Here is a 19,679-nt window from a genome sequence, read left to right on the forward strand (position 1 = left end):
AGTTTAACAGCACTCTCTCTGCTGAATTGTTAAACTGACGAGATTGCTCTTGACACTATTAGAAGCAGTCACACTTGGGAAATTTGTTTATCTATATAAATGTATATTTATTTTACTATGTATATTCCGCTTGAATTCGATTTAATACAAATTTTAATTTTGAAAACTTTGTTACTTTTGTGCGTGCGTTGTAATGAAAAACGACAGACAGAACTTTTACTTTACCAACAAACCGTCAGCTCTGATTCGATTTTAGTAGGCTCAAGGTGACCTTTGGGAGAAGAGAAAGATAGAACGAGATAGCGAGATAAACAAAAAACAGCTGGTCGTCAATGTTTACAGCAGTGCTGCCAGATTTTGAGAGCCACCATAAGCTAGATTCAAGAAAAAATAAGCTAGAATAAGCTAAAAATTACAAAAAATAAGCTTAAAAATAAGCTAACCATAAAAACACATCAAAATAAGATATAATTGAACATTTTTAATCAAAGAAATGAAATGATTTCATCCACTCCACTATAAAATTTCGAATATTTGACGGATGATGTTATTAAAGAAATGTATTTGGTAGGAAGTTTGTAGTTATGGCAACATTTGCCATGACGTCGCAGTCCATATCTATAACATTCAAAAGAATATACTTAGTATACATTAAATAATTTAACATTTCAAAAACAAACCTTATGGTTAATATTGCGTTCAAACTTTTAATACACATTTGATTACGCAATTTGGTTTTTACAATATTCATTTGACTAAATACTCTTTCAACTGCAGCATTTGACCATGGCAGCGACAGAATATACACAGCAAATAACGCCAGCTGCTCGAAAGTTGTTACACTTGGCTTGTTTCCCAGAGGGCAATGCCGGCTAGCTGTCGACCCCAGGGCTGGGTAGTTCCCCTTGCCCGCCAAATGTAGACAAAAAAGGAGACATACTACTTCTCGGGACATCAAAACTAACAACAACCTAAAGACAAATAAAATCATAAACAGACGGCTATCAAGTGGGTGAAGCTTGGGTGTTATCACTTCGCGCGCCCGCCCTACCTGTGACCAAACACAACGTTCATTTTGGCCACCCTCTGCTGGAACGGTAACGGCTGGCCTAATCCATGGCTTACGCCACGCGTCCTCCCTCTATTTTAAATTTACGGCATCATGCTTCATTATAAATCCAAGCTTTAATAATTATAAATTGACAATTTCATCTTTCTCATTAATAAATAGCTATACTCAAAATTATCACTAACCACTAAGAAACACCAAAACGTTCGACACAAAGGCAAACAAGGAAATAACTGCTGAAATTTCGTTCAACCAACAGGGATACCCTCACCCGTACGTAATGGAATATGTGTAGATGAGTGGATCCAGTTTTACGGGAGTTAATTTAACTCGGGCCCCTACGGAGACTTAACCTACCAAGAGATCTTGTTAAGGGTCCCCGGGACATAAACAATAAACAATATTTTTCCACAAATCGCTCGACCAAATACGGCGGACTGATGGGACCCCCGCGTCACCCACTAAGGGTTAATCTTCTGGAACTGAACAGCTGATCGCAGATTTAGGTTCGTGAAAGGTGTTGGTGTTTTTACATATTTTTTTTAATGGCCAAGATTTTACGTTAAACGGTTTACGCTAATACTAAATACTGAATAAAGGACAACACACGGAACAAAATAACATTTAATGTGGAACGGTGTTTGGAGTGCGGATTATGTTTTTTTTCTTTAAGTTCAAACGACGTGGGCGATCGCTGGCCGTGGCCGGTCAGCCCTAAATTTATATAGGTCCGTGTATACGTGTGCGCGTGTGTGTGTGTGTGAATAGGGTTTCGGGGTTTTTACTTGGTGAATGAGACCAAACGTGTGGCACGCACTGGAAGGCGATGCAACGATCGTGCGGTGTGGCTAGAATCGCCCTGGCAGCTAAATCGTCCTCTTTCACCCTCCCCCTTCACACGTCCCGCGCTACTTGGCTCACACACGCGCAACTGGAACGAACTCACTCAGGTTCACGTTGGGCAGTCTTCTTCTCTGCAGTCGACTTTCTCGAACTCCAGTGTTCCTCTCCAGGAAACCTTCTGGCCCGGTTCTGGTGGCTATATTCCTTGCCGGCTGTTAGTAAAATTTTCTGCATGACAACCTATTTTATCGCCCGCTTTTTCTGTACTCACTTCAAACTTTCTGTTTTAAGCACAAAATTTCAAATTTCGACGTTACTCCGTCCACGCTCCACGATTTCCATAATCCAATCCACGTTTTCTAATATTTTCACTCCTATTTATCCCTTTTTCCCTTACTAATACATATAACTAATCCTATTCTCTTCCTTATATCCCCAGTAACGGCTCCAGCTCCCCCCGATGTCCCAATACACCATCGAGCCTCCCTGGACTTCCGCTAGATGGCGCGTCGCCCTCAGCCCTGGCCACCTATCGGTCAGGTGGGACTGGAACAAAGTTTTGTTTTGGCCAGCATCCTTGTAACTTCTGACCAAAAGTCTATAGTGTTTTCCTTTTTTTCCCAATTGATTAAATGAATTTTTCCAAATTGGGATACGATCTCATCAATACTTTGATATTTTAAGTGTTCCAATAAAGAAATTATTTTTTCAGGCGTTTTATTTTCATGTAGCAACTGTCAATGTACTGTCAACGGCAAAAATATCAATTTTTTGTAGAACTTCAATATTATGAGGAAGTCGAAAATTAAGCTGAATGTGTATCATTGTGCTATCATACCTCCTGCTCCTCTGTTTTTGATGACTTCCTTATAAAAGGTATTTTGCTACTTTGTGCCATGCTTGCATTGGACGTAACTCGCACAACTTGGCCCGAATTGTTGCCTTACAAAGGCAGCAGTACGCTTCTGTGGGGTCAGGTCAGTTGGTACTTTGTGTAGTCACTCCTTAAATTCGTCAACATTTAACCACAAATCGCGGAAATTTTGCTTATAACACACTTTCGGCATTGTTTATGTGCAACCAGGTAGTTTGCCCGAAACTTATCAACGAAAAATTACCATACACAAAATTGCATTATATACCGAAATACGAACAACAAATATGAGTTTTGTCCGATTTCTCGATAAAAATGATAAAAATTAAAATAAGCTAAAATGGCAGCACTGGTTTACAGGTACGCGCATGAATGTGTTTATACTTTTTTGGACAACAAAACAACTTAGCCAATAGTTAGCATTAAGTGATAGCATTGTCAGAATACATTTTACTCGAATTACGCCAGAGTTTTTAAAATTCGTTTATTTATGCCAATATTTGTTAGCCACCTTGTCTAGTTCAGACTCCTTGTATATTCGTATACTTTTCATATTTTTTTCCAGTATTTTTTAAAACGCGGTCTGTATAGAATTCCTGATCCGTTTGCCATCAAAGTTTTCACAGTTTTTCACACTGCTTCCACGGGCATTATATGAAAAAACACAGTCAAACAATTTTCAAAACCTAACCATTTTCTCCTGTGTCATGTTACATAAAAATGTAGTTAATATGTAGTACTTCTGTAGATTGCGTGTAGTTGTCATGTACAAACATTAATTATTAGGAATTCTTTTAGCTTAAACCTTATTTTATAAGGAACGCAATAAAGATAATAACTTAAAATTAGCCAATCTTGTAATGATTCATTAATCGAATAAAATTATGTGGGCAGGGCTGAAGGTTCTATCTAGCTAATAATATTCAACGGAATATCAAAATCGAGGAATATGGTCTTCAATCCTTGACGGAGAACCATTAACCTATTGTAGACCAAGGTTGTATTTTAATATTCCACCGAAAATATTGAAAATTGAATTATTTTAGCGCAGTTCAGCTGAAAAATATCGGGGTGTTATTTTGTAGCTCAGAGGAATCATATCAGTAATATTTTCCGCCATTTACCTTGAGTCGTTGAACTGTTTAAAAAGAGGGGGCTTAAGAGGGCTAAGTTCGTTTTTTCATCGGTATATTTACGACTTTTAAAATGAGACGGTATATTTTGGTATATTTCTGAGGATTGGACGGTTTTCTGTGATGTGATTCAAAATTTTGTAGAAATATGAACGAAACTGAGGTAAAAGTTGAAATAAAAGCAGAAGATAATGCCAAACTCGGCGAGAACGAGACCACGCCGCTACGGCTACGGCGACTCGACGAGAACGACGAGACGCCGCTACGCACAGTTGGAATCCCTCATTCTCCGGACCCCACTGATTTCTCGACCGGTTGCAGTGGCCATGGAAGGGAAAGCGACCACGACGATGTCGAGATCCTATCTTTTCCTCGTACTCCGCGAAGTGAACTGACAAAACCAAATAGTCTTGTCAAGGCACAGCCTGAGGCTCCCGTTGTCATGGCTGAGCCTGAGGTTCCAGTTGTCAAGGCAGAACTGGCAGCTGCTGAAGTCGATTTTGCTACTGTTACAGCAATAATCGACGAACTATTCGATGGTCTCCGCGAAAACGATATAATTCAAAAATTGGAGTTAGACGAACATGGCTTGTCGGGCATTCCAAGTGGTTTCAGCAACAGGGATGAAAAGAACAACATGGACTTGGAACCGCCCCAACCAGCTACGCCAGACTCAACGGACAACCGGGAAGAACTTGAAGCGTGCCGCGAAGCGACTCAGAAGGCGTTGGAAGAGTTGGATAAGTTCAAAGAGGTGCCAGATGAGCGTAAGAAGAAGAAGCGAAAGCACAAGAGGGGTGAATCTGAGGAAAGTGTTGCTGAAAAACGGACTCAAAGTAACAGTACGGTCGATGATAATCAAAAGGAAAACAAGCGCACCTCACGGGACAATAAACGCACAAGCGAAGAGCATCAACGGGACAGGAGACGCCACCACGAACACAATCCAAGGGACGATAGACGCCATCACGAACACAATCCAAGAAACGATAGACGCCATCACGAACACAATCCAAGAGACGATAGACGCCATCACGAACACAATCCAAGAGACGATAGACGCCATCACGAACACAATCCAAGAGACGATAGACGCCACCACGAACACAATCCAAGAGACGATAGACGCCATCACGAACACAATCCAAGAGACGATAGACGCCACCACGACGACAGTCATAGGTATAACAGACATCAACACGAGGAAAAACCAAGGGACAAGCGTCCACGCGAGGATAATCACAGGCTCAAAAGAGGCGATCATGACGCTAACCCACGAGACAATAGACGCCACTATGAGGATAATGAAAGGGAAAGTAAACGACAACGCGAGGATCATCAAAGCGAAAAGAGACGCCATCAGGAGCATAAGCAAATGGCTATTAAACGTCTACGCGAAGATAATCAAACTGAAGTCGAAGGCAAGCGTGATCTTAGGGTGAGAGCAACATTAAATGTCCTGCCGCGCATCGCCACAATAAAACAAGCGCCGACGTCCGCAGTGGATTCAGATTCGGAGTTTGAGTGGATTTATGTTCGAGACGACGAGAGGCACATCAAAGTCGTAAATCGCGAGAAGTTGTGCCAGCAGGAGCAGAATGAGGCCGTTGCAGAGACGGCCAATCCAGAGCCATCACCACAAAAGCTGACAAAACGAGAAAAGGGCAACTTAGCCGAGAGTCGGGCCAAGCAAGTGCTCGAACTGTTCGAGCGGAAAAAATTGGACGATCAGGAAGAGGAGTTCCTTATGGTGGACACTATACACAAAGTGCCTAAGAGCGAGTCCTTCATGAGTAAAGAAGCCTTCGAGAATCCCTCGCCGATATGCAACAACTACAATGTGGTTTATGAGTTCAATTCGGCGCCGGGAACCAGGATTGATTTGGCTAAATGGGGGATGGAAGCGTTGCCCGATAGCACCAGGGATCTGCTCCGGATACTGGCCTACGATGTGGATCATCTAAAACAGGCTCAGCTCAAGGCACAGCCAAACCAGCGCATACTGAAACTAAAACAGGAACAGCTTTTCAATTCACCATTTTCCGAACCGGAGGAATTCGATTCTGCGGCCCTTTACATAAATGCCTCGACCCAAACTGACTTCAGGCCCCACACGCACAGCGTCGGCACTCAGGCAAAACTGGAGGGACAGCCGAGAGGTGCCTTCTGGCAGGAACCGGACTTCGACATGACCTTTTTGACGACGCCCCAAATGAATGTGATGTTTTCTTTGCAAGAGCTCTGCCGAACACTGCCAAGCCCCGCGCATGCCTGCATACTCTACCAAGCCCTTCAACCTGCTCTGGATAACAAGCGCGAGTTTCGTTCACACAAATGAAAAAACACACTATGTATATTGATTCTCTTTTCATTGTTTGTATAATTCGTAGTTCGTACATATAGAAACCAAAAATATATAACACTGTAGCACTTTATGTATTCCATATGCAGATTCTCATTACACATTTATCCTACTCATCCATCAGTTTACAATTAATAAATACACATAAACACACAAATATAACGAGGGGGAACGTTGTGAGTTGCTGCGGAGACCGCAACTCTACAGTTATACCCGATACTAAGTCAGTATGGCTCTCCTCCGGCAGACGCCGCTAATATTAAACGACACGACAAAGAGAGAGACAGAAAATCAGTCTGAGCTTGTCGTCGGGCGCTGCGTGGCTACTGCAAATTGATTTCTTGCTTTTGACTACAAAAATGATCCGATCTGATCCAGATTGAGCCATCTGATAGATATGGTCATTATCTATGATTCTGCGTTTTTTGTTTTCTCGAATGTGCAATATTGTGGATGCAACAGATTTTCGTCCTTTGTGGGGGCGGAAGGGGGTGGGGCGAAATTCTGAGATATACGTTTTATAGTGAGATATAACAGAAGTGCGGATACCAAATTTGGTTACTCTAGCCTTAAAAGTCTCTGAGATTTGTGGATGCCCCAGATTTTCGTCCTTTGCGGGGGCGGAAAGGGGTGTGGCGAAATTTGGACACGAAACGGTCAAGGTCCGATATCACAGGAGTGTGGATACCAAATTTGGTTGCTCTGGCTCTTATAGGTTCTGAGATCCTTGAACTCATATTTTGCAATTGGCAAATCCGACCATGAAACCTGTGTGTTAGAGAGAGACAGAGCGAGAAAGAATGAAATTGTTTTCTTGATTCTGGCTATAATAATTATACGATCTGGTTCAGATTTTGCACTCTAGAAGATATAGTCATCTTCTACGATTCTGCGTTTTTAGTTTTCTCGTATCGTCGAAATTGTGGATGCCAAAGATTTTCGCCCTTTGTGGGGGCGGAAGTGGACGGGGCAAAGTTTTGAAATATTCTTGTAGGAGTGACATATCACAGAAGTCTGGATCCAAAACATCGTTGCTCTCGCTCTTATAGTCTTTGAGCACTAGGCGCTGAAGGGGACGGACAGACGGACGGACGGACAGACGGACAGACAGACAGGGCTCAATCGACTCGGCTATTGATGCTGATCAAGAATATATATACTTTATGGGGTCGGAAACGATTCCTTCTGGACGTTACACACATCCACTTTTACCATACTCATTTTGAGTATCGGGTATAACAAGAACTAATGCAAACAATTGTCTTTTGCTAGATTACATTCTATTTTGGGGAACCACAACTCTCGAGTTCCAGCTGCAAACTCTTTCAGTAATTAGCTAGTTAGTTAGCTTATTTAAGACTGGCCCTATATCTAAATTGTGTAAATAAAATAAATAAATTGTGGAAAAAACTTATACTTTATCGATTGATCGATCTTTACCTGCTGGCGGCTTTGCGGTTAGTCGCACTTTGCTTCCTGCTCCTTCGGAGATATATTCAACATTCGTTGCTGACTTGGCATTATTGTTGTTGTTGTTGTTGTTATGATTACTGCTCGATGTTTGTTGAATCGATACCCGCTTGTCGCCCTTGACACTCCCCTGCTGCTTCAGTATAGAATTGCGACCCGAAGGCTGCGCCTGCTGCTGCTGCTGCTGCTGATGCGTGTACATGGCCGAGGCTGAGGTAAGCAATGCAGTCGTCATTGCTGGCCCACAACCAGTGGGTGTGTCATGCTCTAAAAGATCATACGGATAGGGTAAGGTACGGATGGTTTATCAGGGTAATAGGGAACCACTGCCACACGCTGTGGCAGCTGCAGAGCCACCCAATGGGTTCACCAGCACACCAACAAATAGTTCTTATTTTTAACATCGAACATCAAACTGAACAAAGAGGTTAAAAGGGCGATAAATAAACAAACACACAGTTACGGAGAGAATGGGTAAAGCTGAATTAAATGCAAGTGGTAGAGAGTTGTTCATAAGATTATCATTTATTTGATTGATACTTTCTTCTTGGGTGGGGAAGGGGTGTCTCTGTGGGGGGTAGGCTTAGTTAGGGTTAGTTGTTAGATGTTCATGTTTTATGTTAGACTGGAGTTCTTGCCATGTGTGGTGTGTGGTGTGTGGGTGGAGGGTTGGTTGTTCACAATTTTAAATGTCTTGTGGCCAATAATTAATCAAACTAAACTAATCGTCTTTCGAATATAACAATTGGAATGAATTAGTAATCGTCGCACAACTCAAATTTTAGTACCTTAGATAGATATAGATAGATAATACGATAATACTGTCCAGATCGAAGCCAAGCCAAAATAAAAGTAAATCAAACAAGGCATAAAAGAATGATCCAGATGATATATGGTTTGGTTTTTGGTTTGGTCTGCTTTGGTCACTTACAGGATTCATTGACAATTGGTCCAATTTTAAAATGGACGCAATGTGTTTTTGAGTCAACGCATGCTGCCGTAACTCGCACAACTTGGCCCGAATTGTTGCCTTACAAAGGCAGCAGTACGCTTCTGTGGGGTCAGGTCAGTTGGTACTTTGTGTAGTCACTCCTTAAATTCGTCAACATTTAACCACAAATCGCGGAAATTTTGCTTATAACACACTTTCGGCATTGTTTATGTGCAAACAGGTAGTGTGCCCGAAACTTATCAACGAAAAATTATATACCGAAATACGAACAACAAATATGAGTTTTGTCCGATTTCTCGATAAAAATGATAAAAATTAAAATAAGCTAAAATGGCAGCACTGGTTTACAGGTACGCGCATGAATGTGTTTATACTTTTTTGGACAACAAAACAACTTAGCCAATAGTTAGCATTAAGTGATAGCATTGTCAGAATACATTTTACTCGAATTACGCCAGAGTTTTTAAAATTAGTTTATTTATGCCTATATTTGTTAGCCACCTTGTCTAGTTCAGACTCCTTGTATATTCGTATACTTTTCATATTTTTTTCCAGTATTTTTTAAAACGCGGTCTGTATAGAATTCCTGATCCGTTTGCCATCAAAGTTTTCACAGTTTTTCACACTGCTTCCACGGGCATTATATGAAAAAACACTGTCAAACAATTTTCAAAACCTAACCATTTTCTCCTGTGTCATGTTACATAAAAATGTAGTTAATATGTAGTACTTCTGTAGATTGCGTGTAGTTGTCATGTACAAACATTAATTATTAGGAATTCTTTTAGCTTAAACCTTATTTTATAAGGAACGCAATAAAGATAATAACTTAAAATTAGCCAATCTTGTAATGATTCATTAATCGAATAAAATTATGTGGGCAGGGCTGAAGGTTCTATCTAGCTAATAATATTCAACGGAATATCAAAATCGAGGAATATGGTCTCCAATCCTTGACGGAGAACCATTAACCTATTGTAGACCAAGGTTGTATTTTAATATTCCACCGAAAATATTGAAAATTGAATTATTTTAGCGCAGTTCAGCTGAAAAATATCGGGGTGTTATTTTGTAGCTCAGAGGAATCATATCAGTAATATTTTCCGCCATTTACCTTGAGTCGTTGAACTGTTTAAAAAGAGGGGGCTTAAGAGGGCTAAGTTCGTTTTTTCATCGGTATATTTACGACTTTTAAAATGAGACGGTATATTTTGGTATATTTCTGAGGATTGGACGGTTTTCTGTGATGTGATTCAAAATTTTGTAGAAATATGAACGAAACTGAGGTAAAAGTTGAAATAAAAGCAGAAGATAATGCCAAACTCGGCGAGAACGAGACCACGCCGCTACGGCTACGGCGACTCGACGAGAACGACGAGACGCCGCTACGCACAGTTGGAATCCCTCATTCTCCGGACCCCACTGATTTCTCGACCGGTTGCAGTGGCCATGGAAGGGAAAGCGACCACGACGATGTCGAGATCCTATCTTTTCCTCGTACTCCGCGAAGTGAACTGACAAAACCAAATAGTCTTGTCAAGGCACAGCCTGAGGCTCCCGTTGTCATGGCTGAGCCTGAGGTTCCAGTTGTCAAGGCAGAACTGGCAGCTGCTGAAGTCGATTTTGCTACTGTTACAGCAATAATCGACGAACTATTCGATGGTCTCCGCGAAAACGATATAATTCAAAAATTGGAGTTAGACGAACATGGCTTGTCGGGCATTCCAAGTGGTTTCAGCAACAGGGATGAAAAGAACAACATGGACTTGGAACCGCCCCAACCAGCTACGCCAGACTCAACGGACAACCGGGAAGAACTTGAAGCGTGCCGCGAAGCGACTCAGAAGGCGTTGGAAGAGTTGGATAAGTTCAAAGAGGTGCCAGATGAGCGTAAGAAGAAGAAGCGAAAGCACAAGAGGGGTGAATCTGAGGAAAGTGTTGCTGAAAAACGGACTCAAAGTAACAGTACGGTCGATGATAATCAAAAGGAAAACAAGCGCACCTCACGGGACAATAAACGCACAAGCGAAGAGCATCAACGGGACAGGAGACGCCACCACGAACACAATCCAAGGGACGATAGACGCCATCACGAACACAATCCAAGAAACGATAGACGCCATCACGAACACAATCCAAGAGACGATAGACGCCATCACGAACACAATCCAAGAGACGATAGACGCCATCACGAACACAATCCAAGAGACGATAGACGCCACCACGAACACAATCCAAGAGACGATAGACGCCATCACGAACACAATCCAAGAGACGATAGACGCCACCACGACGACAGTCATAGGTATAACAGACATCAACACGAGGAAAAACCAAGGGACAAGCGTCCACGCGAGGATAATCACAGGCTCAAAAGAGGCGATCATGACGCTAACCCACGAGACAATAGACGCCACTATGAGGATAATGAAAGGGAAAGTAAACGACAACGCGAGGATCATCAAAGCGAAAAGAGACGCCATCAGGAGCATAAGCAAATGGCTATTAAACGTCTACGCGAAGATAATCAAACTGAAGTCGAAGGCAAGCGTGATCTTAGGGTGAGAGTAACATTAAATGTCCTGCCGCGCATCGCCACAATAAAACAAGCGCCGACGTCCGCAGTGGATTCAGATTCGGAGTTTGAGTGGATTTATGTTCGAGACGACGAGAGGCACATCAAAGTCGTAAATCGCGAGAAGTTGTGCCAGCAGGAGCAGAATGAGGCCGTTGCAGAGACGGCCAATCCAGAGCCATCACCACAAAAGCTGACAAAACGAGAAAAGGGCAACTTAGCCGAGAGTCGGGCCAAGCAAGTGCTCGAACTGTTCGAGCGGAAAAAATTGGACGATCAGGAAGAGGAGTTCCTTATGGTGGACACTATACACAAAGTGCCTAAGAGCGAGTCCTTCATGAGTAAAGAAGCCTTCGAGAATCCCTCGCCGATATGCAACAACTACAATGTGGTTTATGAGTTCAATTCGGCGCCGGGAACCAGGATTGATTTGGCTAAATGGGGGCTGGAAGCGTTGCCCGATAGCACCAGGGATCTGCTCCGGATACTGGCCTACGATGTGGATCATCTAAAACAGGCTCAGCTCAAGGCACAGCCAAACCAGCGCATACTGAAACTAAAACAGGAACAGCTTTTCAATTCACCATTTTCCGAACCGGAGGAATTCGATTATGCGGCCCTTTACATAAATGCCTCGACCCAAACTGACTTCAGGCCCCACACGCACAGCGTCGGCACTCAGGCAAAACTGGAGGGACAGCCGAGAGGTGCCTTCTGGCAGGAACCGGACTTCGACATGACCTTTTTGACGACGCCCCAAATGAATGTGATGTTTTCTTTGCAAGAGCTCTGCCGAACACTGCCAAGCCCCGCGCATGCCTGCATACTCTACCAAGCCCTTCAACCTGCTCTGGATAACAAGCGCGAGTTTCGTTCACACAAATGAAAAAACACACTATGTATATTGATTCTCTTTTCATTGTTTGTATAATTCGTAGTTCGTACATATAGAAACCAAAAATATATAACACTGTAGCACTTTATGTATTCCATATGCAGATTCTCATTACACATTTATCCTACTCATCCATTAGTTTACAATTAATAAATACACATAAACACACAAATATAACGAGGGGGAACGTTGTGAGTTGCTGCGGACACCGCAACTCTACAGTTATACCCGATACTAAGTCAGTATGGCTCTTCTCCGGCAGACGCCGCTAATATTAAACGACACGACAAAGAGAGAGACAGAAAATCAGTCTGAGCTTGTCGTCGGGCGCTGCGTGGCTACTGCAAATTGATTTCTTGCTTTTGACTACAAAAATGATCCGATCTGATCCAGATTGAGCCATCTGATAGATATGGTCATTATCTATGATTCTGCGTTTTTTGTTTTCTCGAATGTGCAATATTGTGGATGCAACAGATTTTCGTCCTTTGTGGGGGCGGAAGGGGGTGGGGCGAAATTCTGAGAAATACGTTTTATAGTGAGATCTAACAGAAGTGCGGATACCAAATTTGGTTACTCTAGCCTTAATAGTCTCTGAGATTTGTGGATGCCCCAGATTTTCGTCCTTTGCGGGGGCGGAAGGGGGTGTGGCGAAATTTGGACACGAAACGGTCAAGGTCCGATATCACAGGAGTGTGGATACCAAATTTGGTTGCTCTGGCTCTTATAGGTTCTGAGATCCTTGAACTCATATTTTGCAATTGGCAAAACCGACCATGAAACCTGTGTGTTAGAGAGAGACAGAGCGAGAAAGAATGAAATTGTTTTCTTGATTCTGGCTATAATAATTATACGATCTGGTTCAGATTTTGCACTCTAGAAGATATAGTCATCTTCTACGATTCTGCGTTTTTAGTTTTCTCGTATCGTCGAAATTGTGGATGCCAAAGATTTTCGCCCTTTGTGGGGGCGGAAGTGGGCGGGGCAAAGTTTTGAAATATTCCTGTAGGAGTGACATATCACAGAAGTCTGGATCCAAAACATCGTTGCTCTCGCTCTTATAGTCTTTGAGCACTAGGCGCTGAAGGGGACGGACAGACGGACAGACGGACAGACGGACAGACAGACAGGGCTCAATCGACTCGGCTATTGATGCTGATCAAGAATATATATACTTTATGGGGTCGGAAACGATTCCTTCTGGACGTTACACACATCCACTTTTACCACAAATCTAATATACCCCAATACTCATTTTGAGTATCGGGTATAACAAGAACTAATGCAAACAATTGTCTTTTGCTAGATTACATTATATTTTGGGGAACCACAACTCTCGAGTTCCAGCTGCAAACTCTTTCAGTAATTAGCTAGTTAGTTAGCTTATTTAAGACGCCCTATATCTAAATTGTGTAAATAAGCTTGGCTGCCATCTGGTTATCAGATTGTATCATTTGCGCGCTGTAAACACGAACGGTGCCGCTTCATCCTCCTCCTGTTGCTCTAGCAGTGTCGTCCGGATCGTAGTCCGGTGCTCTTGGGCCTCCACGTCGTCATAGTCCACTGAGGAGGAGCGTAGCAGCTGGAACTGTGAGTTGGAATCGGACCTGGTGATGATCAGCGAGGCTGGCCGGGGTCCTTAAATACAACATTAAGTAGATTATTTTGGAAAAAACTTATACTTTATCGATTGATCGATCTTTACCTGCTGGCGGCTTTGCGGTTAGTCGCACTTTGCTTCCTGCTCCTTCGGAGATATATTCAACATTCGTTGCTGACTTGGCATTATTGTTGTTGTTGTTGTTGTTGTTATGATTACTGCTCGATGTTTGTTGAATCGATACCCGCTTATCGCCCTTGACACTCCCCTGCTGCTTCAGTATAGAATTGCGACCCGAAGGCTGCGCCTGCTGCTGCTGCTGCTGCTGATGCGTGTACATGGCCGAGGCTGAGGTAAGCAATGCAGTCGTCATTGCTGGCCCACAACCAGTGGGTGTGTCATGCTCTAAAAGATCATACGGATAGGGTAAGGTACGGATGGTTTATCAGGTTAATAGGGAACCACTGCCACACGCTGTGGCAGCTGCAGAGCCACCCAATGGGTTCACCAGCACACCAACAAATAGTTCTTATTTTTAACATCGAACATCAAACTGAACAAAGAGGTTAAAAGGGCGATAAATAAACAAACACACAGTTACGGAGAGAATGGGTAAAGCTGAATAAAATGCAAGTGGTAGAGAGTCTTTCATAAGATTATCATTTATTTGATTGATACTTTCTTCTTGGGTGGGGAAGGGGTGTCTCCGTGGGGGGTAGGCTTAGTTAGGGTTAGTTGTTAGATGTTCATGTTTTATGTTAGACTGGAGTTCTTGCCATGTGTGGTGTGTGGTGTGTGGTGTGTGGGTGGAGGGTTGGTTGTTCACAATTTTAAATGTCTTGTGGCCAATAATTAATCAAACTAAACTAATCGTCTTTCGAATATAACAATTGGAATGAATTAGTAATCGTCGCACAACTCAAATTTTAGTACTTTAGATAGATATAGATAGATAATACGATAATACTGTCCAGATCGAAGCCAAGCCAAAATAAAAGTAAATCAAACAAGGCATAAAAGAATGATCCAGATGATATATGGTTTGGTTTTTGGTTTGGTCTGCTTTGGTCACTTACAGGATTCATTGACAATTGGTCCAATTTTAAAATGGACGCAATGTGTTTTTTAGTCAACGCATGCTGCCGTAACTCGCACAACTTGGCCCGAATTGTTGCCTTACAAAGGCAGCAGTACGTTTCTGTGGGGTCAGGTCAGTTGGTACTTTGTGTAGTCACTCCTTAAATTCGTCAACATTTAACCACAAATCGCGGAAATTTTGCTTATAACACACTTTCGGCATTGTTTATGTGCAAACAGGTAGTGTGCCCGAAACTTATCAACGAAAAATTACCATACACAAAATTGCATTATATACCGAAATACGAACAACAAATATGAGTTTTGTCCGATTTTTCGATAAAAATGATAAAAATTAAAATAAGCTAAAATGGCAGCACTGGTTTACAGGTACGCGCATGAATGTGTTTATACTTTTTTGGACAACAAAACAACTTAGCCAATAGTTAGCATTAAGTGATAGAATTGTCAGAATACATTTTACTCGAATTACGCCAGAGTTTTTAAAATTAGTTTATTTATGCCTATATTTGTTAGCCACCTTGTCTAGTTCAGACTCCTTGTATATTCGTATACTTTTCATATTTTTTTCCAGTATTTTTTAAAACGCGGTCTGTATAGAATTCCTGATCCGTTTGCCATCAAAGTTTTCACAGTTTTTCACACTGCTTCCACGGGCATTATATGAAAAAACACTGTCAAACAATTTTCAAAACCTAACCATTTTCTCCTGTGTCATGTTACATAAAAATGTAGTTAATATGTAGTACTTCTGTAGATTGCGTGTAGTTGTCATGTACAAACATTAATTATTAGGAATTCTTTTAGCTTAAACCTTATTTTATAAGGAACGCAATAAAGATAATAACTTAAAATTAGCCAATCTTGTAATGATTCATTAATCGAATAAAATTATGTGGGCAGGGCTGAAGGTTCTATCTAGCTAATAATATTCAACGGAATATCAAAATCGAGGAATATGGTCTCCAATCCTTGACGGAGAACCATTAACCTATTGTAGACCAAGGTTGTATTTTAATATTCCACCGAAAATATTGAAAATTGAATTATTTTAGCGCAGTTCAGCTGAAAAATATCGGGGTGTTATTTTGTAGCTCAGAGGAATCATATCAGTAATATTTTCCGCCATTTACCTTGAGTCGTTGAACTGTTTAAAAAGAGGGGGCTTAAGAGGGCTAAGTTCGTTTTTTCATCGGTATATTTACGACTTTTAAAATGAGACGGTATATTTTGGTATATTTCTGAGGATTGGACGGTTTTCTGTGATGTGATTCAAAATTTTGTAGAAATATGAACGAAACTGAGGTAAAAGTTGAAATAAAAGCAGAAGATAATGCCAAACTCGGCGAGAACGAGACCACGCCGCTACGGCTACGGCGACTCGACGAGAACGACGAGACGCCGCTACGCACAGTTGGAATCCCTCATTCTCCGGACCCCACTGATTTCTCGACCGGTTGCAGTGGCCATGGAAGGGAAAGCGACCACGACGATGTCGAGATCCTATCTTTTCCTCGTACTCCGCGAAGTGAACTGACAAAACCAAATAGTCTTGTCAAGGCACAGCCTGAGGCTCCCGTTGTCATGGCTGAGCCTGAGGTTCCAGTTGTCAAGGCAGAACTGGCAGCTGCTGAAGTCGATTTTGCTACTGTTACAGCAATAATCGACGAACTATTCGATGGTCTCCGCGAAAACGATATAATTCAAAAATTGGAGTTAGACGAACATGGCTTGTCGGGCATTCCAAGTGGTTTCAGCAACAGGGATGAAAAGAACAACATGGACTTGGAACCGCCCCAACCAGCTACGCCAGACTCAACGGACAACCGGGAAGAACTTGAAGCGTGCCGCGAAGCGACTCAGAAGGCGTTGGAAGAGTTGGATAAGTTCAAAGAGGTGCCAGATGAGCGTAAGAAGAAGAAGCGAAAGCACAAGAGGGGTGAATCTGAGGAAAGTGTTGCTGAAAAACGGACTCAAAGTAACAGTACGGTCGATGATAATCAAAAGGAAAACAAGCGCACCTCACGGGACAATAAACGCACAAGCGAAGAGCATCAACGGGACAGGAGACGCCACCACGAACACAATCCAAGGGACGATAGACGCCATCACGAACACAATCCAAGAAACGATAGACGCCATCACGAACACAATCCAAGAGACGATAGACGCCATCACGAACACAATCCAAGAGACGATAGACGCCATCACGAACACAATCCAAGAGACGATAGACGCCATCACGAACACAATCCAAGAGACGATAGACGCCACCACGAACACAATCCAAGAGACGATAGACGCCATCACGAACACAATCCAAGAGACGATAGACGCCACCACGACGACAGTCATAGGTATAACAGACATCAACACGAGGAAAAACCAAGGGACAAGCGTCCACGCGAGGATAATCACAGGCTCAAAAGAGGCGATCATGACGCTAACCCACGAGACAATAGACGCCACTATGAGGATAATGAAAGGGAAAGTAAACGACTACGCGAGGATCATCAAAGCGAAAAAAGACGCCATCAGGAGCATAAGCAAATGGCTATTAAACGTCTACGCGAAGATAATCAAACTGAAGTCGAAGGCAAGCGTGATCTTAGGGTGAGAGCAACATTAAATGTCCTGCCGCGCATCGCCACAATAAAACAAGCGCCGACGTCCGCAGTGGATTCAGATTCGGAGTTTGAGTGGATTTATGTTCGAGACGACGAGAGGCACATCAAAGTCGTAAATCGCGAGAAGTTGTGCCAGCAGGCGCAGAATGAGGCCGTTGCAGAGACGGCCAATCCAGAGCCATCACCACAAAAGCTGACAAAACGAGAAAAGGGCAACTTAGCCGAGAGTCGGGCCAAGCAAGTGCTCGAACTGTTCGAGCGGAAAAAATTGGACGATCAGGAAGAGGAGTTCCTTATGGTGGACACTATACACAAAGTGCCTAAGAGCGAGTCCTTCATGAGTAAAGAAGCCTTCGAGAATCCCTCGCCGATATGCAACAACTACAATGTGGTTTATGAGTTCAATTCGGCGCCGGGAACCAGGATTGATTTGGCTAAATGGGGGCTGGAAGCGTTGCCCGATAGCACCAGGGATCTGCTCCGGATACTGGCCTACGATGTGGATCATCTAAAACAGGCTCAGCTCAAGGCACAGCCAAACCAGCGCATACTGAAACTAAAACAGGAACAGCTTTTCAATTCACCATTTTCCGAACCGGAGGAATTCGATTATGCGGCCCTTTACATAAATGCCTCGACCCAAACTGACTTCAGGCCCCACACGCACAGCGTCGGCACTCAGGCAAAACTGGAGGGACAGCCGAGAGGTGCCTTCTGGCAGGAACCGGACTTCGACATGACCTTTTTGACGACGCCCCAAATGAATGTGATGTTTTCTTTGCAAGAGCTCTGCCGAACACTGCCAAGCCCCGCGCATGCCTGCATACTCTACCAAGCCCTTCAACCTGCTCTGGATAACAAGCGCGAGTTTCGTTCACACAAATGAAAAAACACACTATGTATATTGATTCTCTTTTCATTGTTTGTATAATTCGTAGTTCGTACATATAGAAACCAAAAATATATAACACTGTAGCACTTTATGTATTCCATATGCAGATTCTCATTACACATTTATCCTACTCATCCATTAGTTTACAATTAATAAATACACATAAACACACAAATATAACGAGGGGGAACGTTGTGAGTTGCTGCGGACACCGCAACTCTACAGTTATACCCGATACTAAGTCAGTATGGCTCTCCTCCGGCAGACGCCGCTAATATTAAACGACACGACAAAGAGAGAGACAGAAAATCAGTCTGAGCTTGTCGTCGGGCGCTGCGTGGCTACTGCAAATTGATTTCTTGCTTTTGACTACAAAAATGATCCGATCTGATCCAGATTGAGCCATCTGATAGATATGGTCATTATCTATGATTCTGCGTTTTTTGTTTTCTCGAATGTGCAATATTGTGGATGCAACAGATTTTCGTCCTTTGTGGGGGCGGAAGGGGGTGGGGCGAAATTCTGAGATATACGTTTTGTAGTGAGATCTAACAGAAGTGCAAATACCAAATTTGGTTACTCTAGCCTTAATAGTCTCTGAGATTTGTGGATGCCCCAGATTTTCGTCCTTTGCGGGGGCGGAAGGGGGTGTGGCGAAATTTGGACACGAAACGGTCAAGGTCCGATATCACAGGAGTGTGGATACCAAATTTGGTTGCTCTGGCTCTTATAGGTTCTGAGATCCTTGAACTCATATTTTGCAATTGGCAAAACCGACCATGAAACCTGTGTGTTAGAGAGAGACAGAGCGAGAAAGAATGAAATTGTTTTCTTGATTCTGGCTATAATAATTATACGATCTGGTTCAGATTTTGCACTCTAGAAGATATAGTCATCTTCTACGATTCTGCGTTTTTAGTTTTCTCGTATCGTCGAAATTGTGGATGCCAAAGATTTTCGCCCTTTGTGGGGGCGGAAGTGGGCGGGGCAAAGTTTTGAAATATTCTTGTAGGAGTGACATATCACAGAAGTCTGGATCCAAAACATCGTTGCTCTCGCTCTTATAGTCTTTGAGCACTAGGCGCTGAAGGGGACGGACAGACGGACAGACGGACGGACGGACAGACGGACAGACAGACAGGGCTCAATCGACTCGGCTATTGATGCTGATCAAGAATATATATACTTTATGGGGTCGGAAACGATTCCTTCTGGACGTTACACACATCCACTTTTACCACAAATCTAATATACCCCAATACTCATTTTGAGTATCGGGTATAACAAGA

General features: G+C 42.8%; 2 protein-coding genes and 1 long non-coding RNA gene across 3 annotated transcripts; 1 reads left to right on the forward strand and 2 right to left on the reverse strand.

Annotated features, from left to right (window-relative positions):
• Nucleotides 1-4,009: 4,009 nt before the first annotated feature.
• Nucleotides 4,010-18,485, forward strand: LOC117188434 (trichohyalin-like). Its single transcript, XM_033392316.1, has 3 exons — nucleotides 4,010-5,084; nucleotides 10,926-10,991; nucleotides 17,146-18,485. Exons 1-3 carry the CDS (start codon nucleotides 4,068-4,070, stop codon nucleotides 18,382-18,384), a joined length of 2,322 nt encoding a protein of 773 aa, XP_033248207.1. The 5' UTR covers nucleotides 4,010-4,067; the 3' UTR covers nucleotides 18,385-18,485.
• LOC117188444 lies at nucleotides 7,723-8,950 on the reverse strand. The gene is made up of 2 exons (XR_004472584.1): nucleotides 8,683-8,950; nucleotides 7,723-8,018 (listed from the first exon to the last, which is right to left on the reverse strand). It is a non-coding gene; the product is annotated as an uncharacterized LOC117188444 (long non-coding RNA).
• On the reverse strand, nucleotides 13,466-15,114 carry LOC108158166 (myb-like protein AA). The gene is made up of 3 exons (XM_033392324.1): nucleotides 14,850-15,114; nucleotides 13,879-14,178; nucleotides 13,466-13,811 (listed from the first exon to the last, which is right to left on the reverse strand). Exons 2-3 carry the CDS (start codon nucleotides 14,144-14,146, stop codon nucleotides 13,624-13,626), a joined length of 456 nt encoding a protein of 151 aa, XP_033248215.1. The 5' UTR covers nucleotides 14,147-14,178; nucleotides 14,850-15,114; the 3' UTR covers nucleotides 13,466-13,623.
• Nucleotides 18,486-19,679: the final 1,194 nt, after the last annotated feature.

This window comes from Drosophila miranda, chromosome 3, assembly GCF_003369915.1.
Source record: "Drosophila miranda strain MSH22 chromosome 3, D.miranda_PacBio2.1, whole genome shotgun sequence".
Taxonomy (NCBI): Eukaryota; Metazoa; Arthropoda; class Insecta; order Diptera; family Drosophilidae; genus Drosophila; species Drosophila miranda.

Bases quoted from the DNA above. Each gene is read 5' to 3' on its own strand.
- LOC108158166 (XM_033392324.1), bottom strand. From the start codon at position 14,146: ATGACGACTGCATTGCTTACCTCAGCCTCGGCCATGTACACGCATCAG. The intron at 13,812-13,878 runs GTAAAGATCGAT...GTTGTATTTAAG, and splicing joins AACCGCAAAGCCGCCAGCAG to GACCCCGGCCAGCCTCGCTG.
- LOC117188434 (XM_033392316.1), top strand. From the start codon at position 4,068: ATGAACGAAACTGAGGTAAAAGTTGAAATAAAAGCAGAAGATAATGCC. The intron at 5,085-10,925 runs CACGACGACAGT...GATAGACGCCAC, and splicing joins CAAGAGACGATAGACGCCAC to CACGAACACAATCCAAGAGA. The intron at 10,992-17,145 runs CACGACGACAGT...GATAGACGCCAC, and splicing joins CAAGAGACGATAGACGCCAC to CACGAACACAATCCAAGAGA.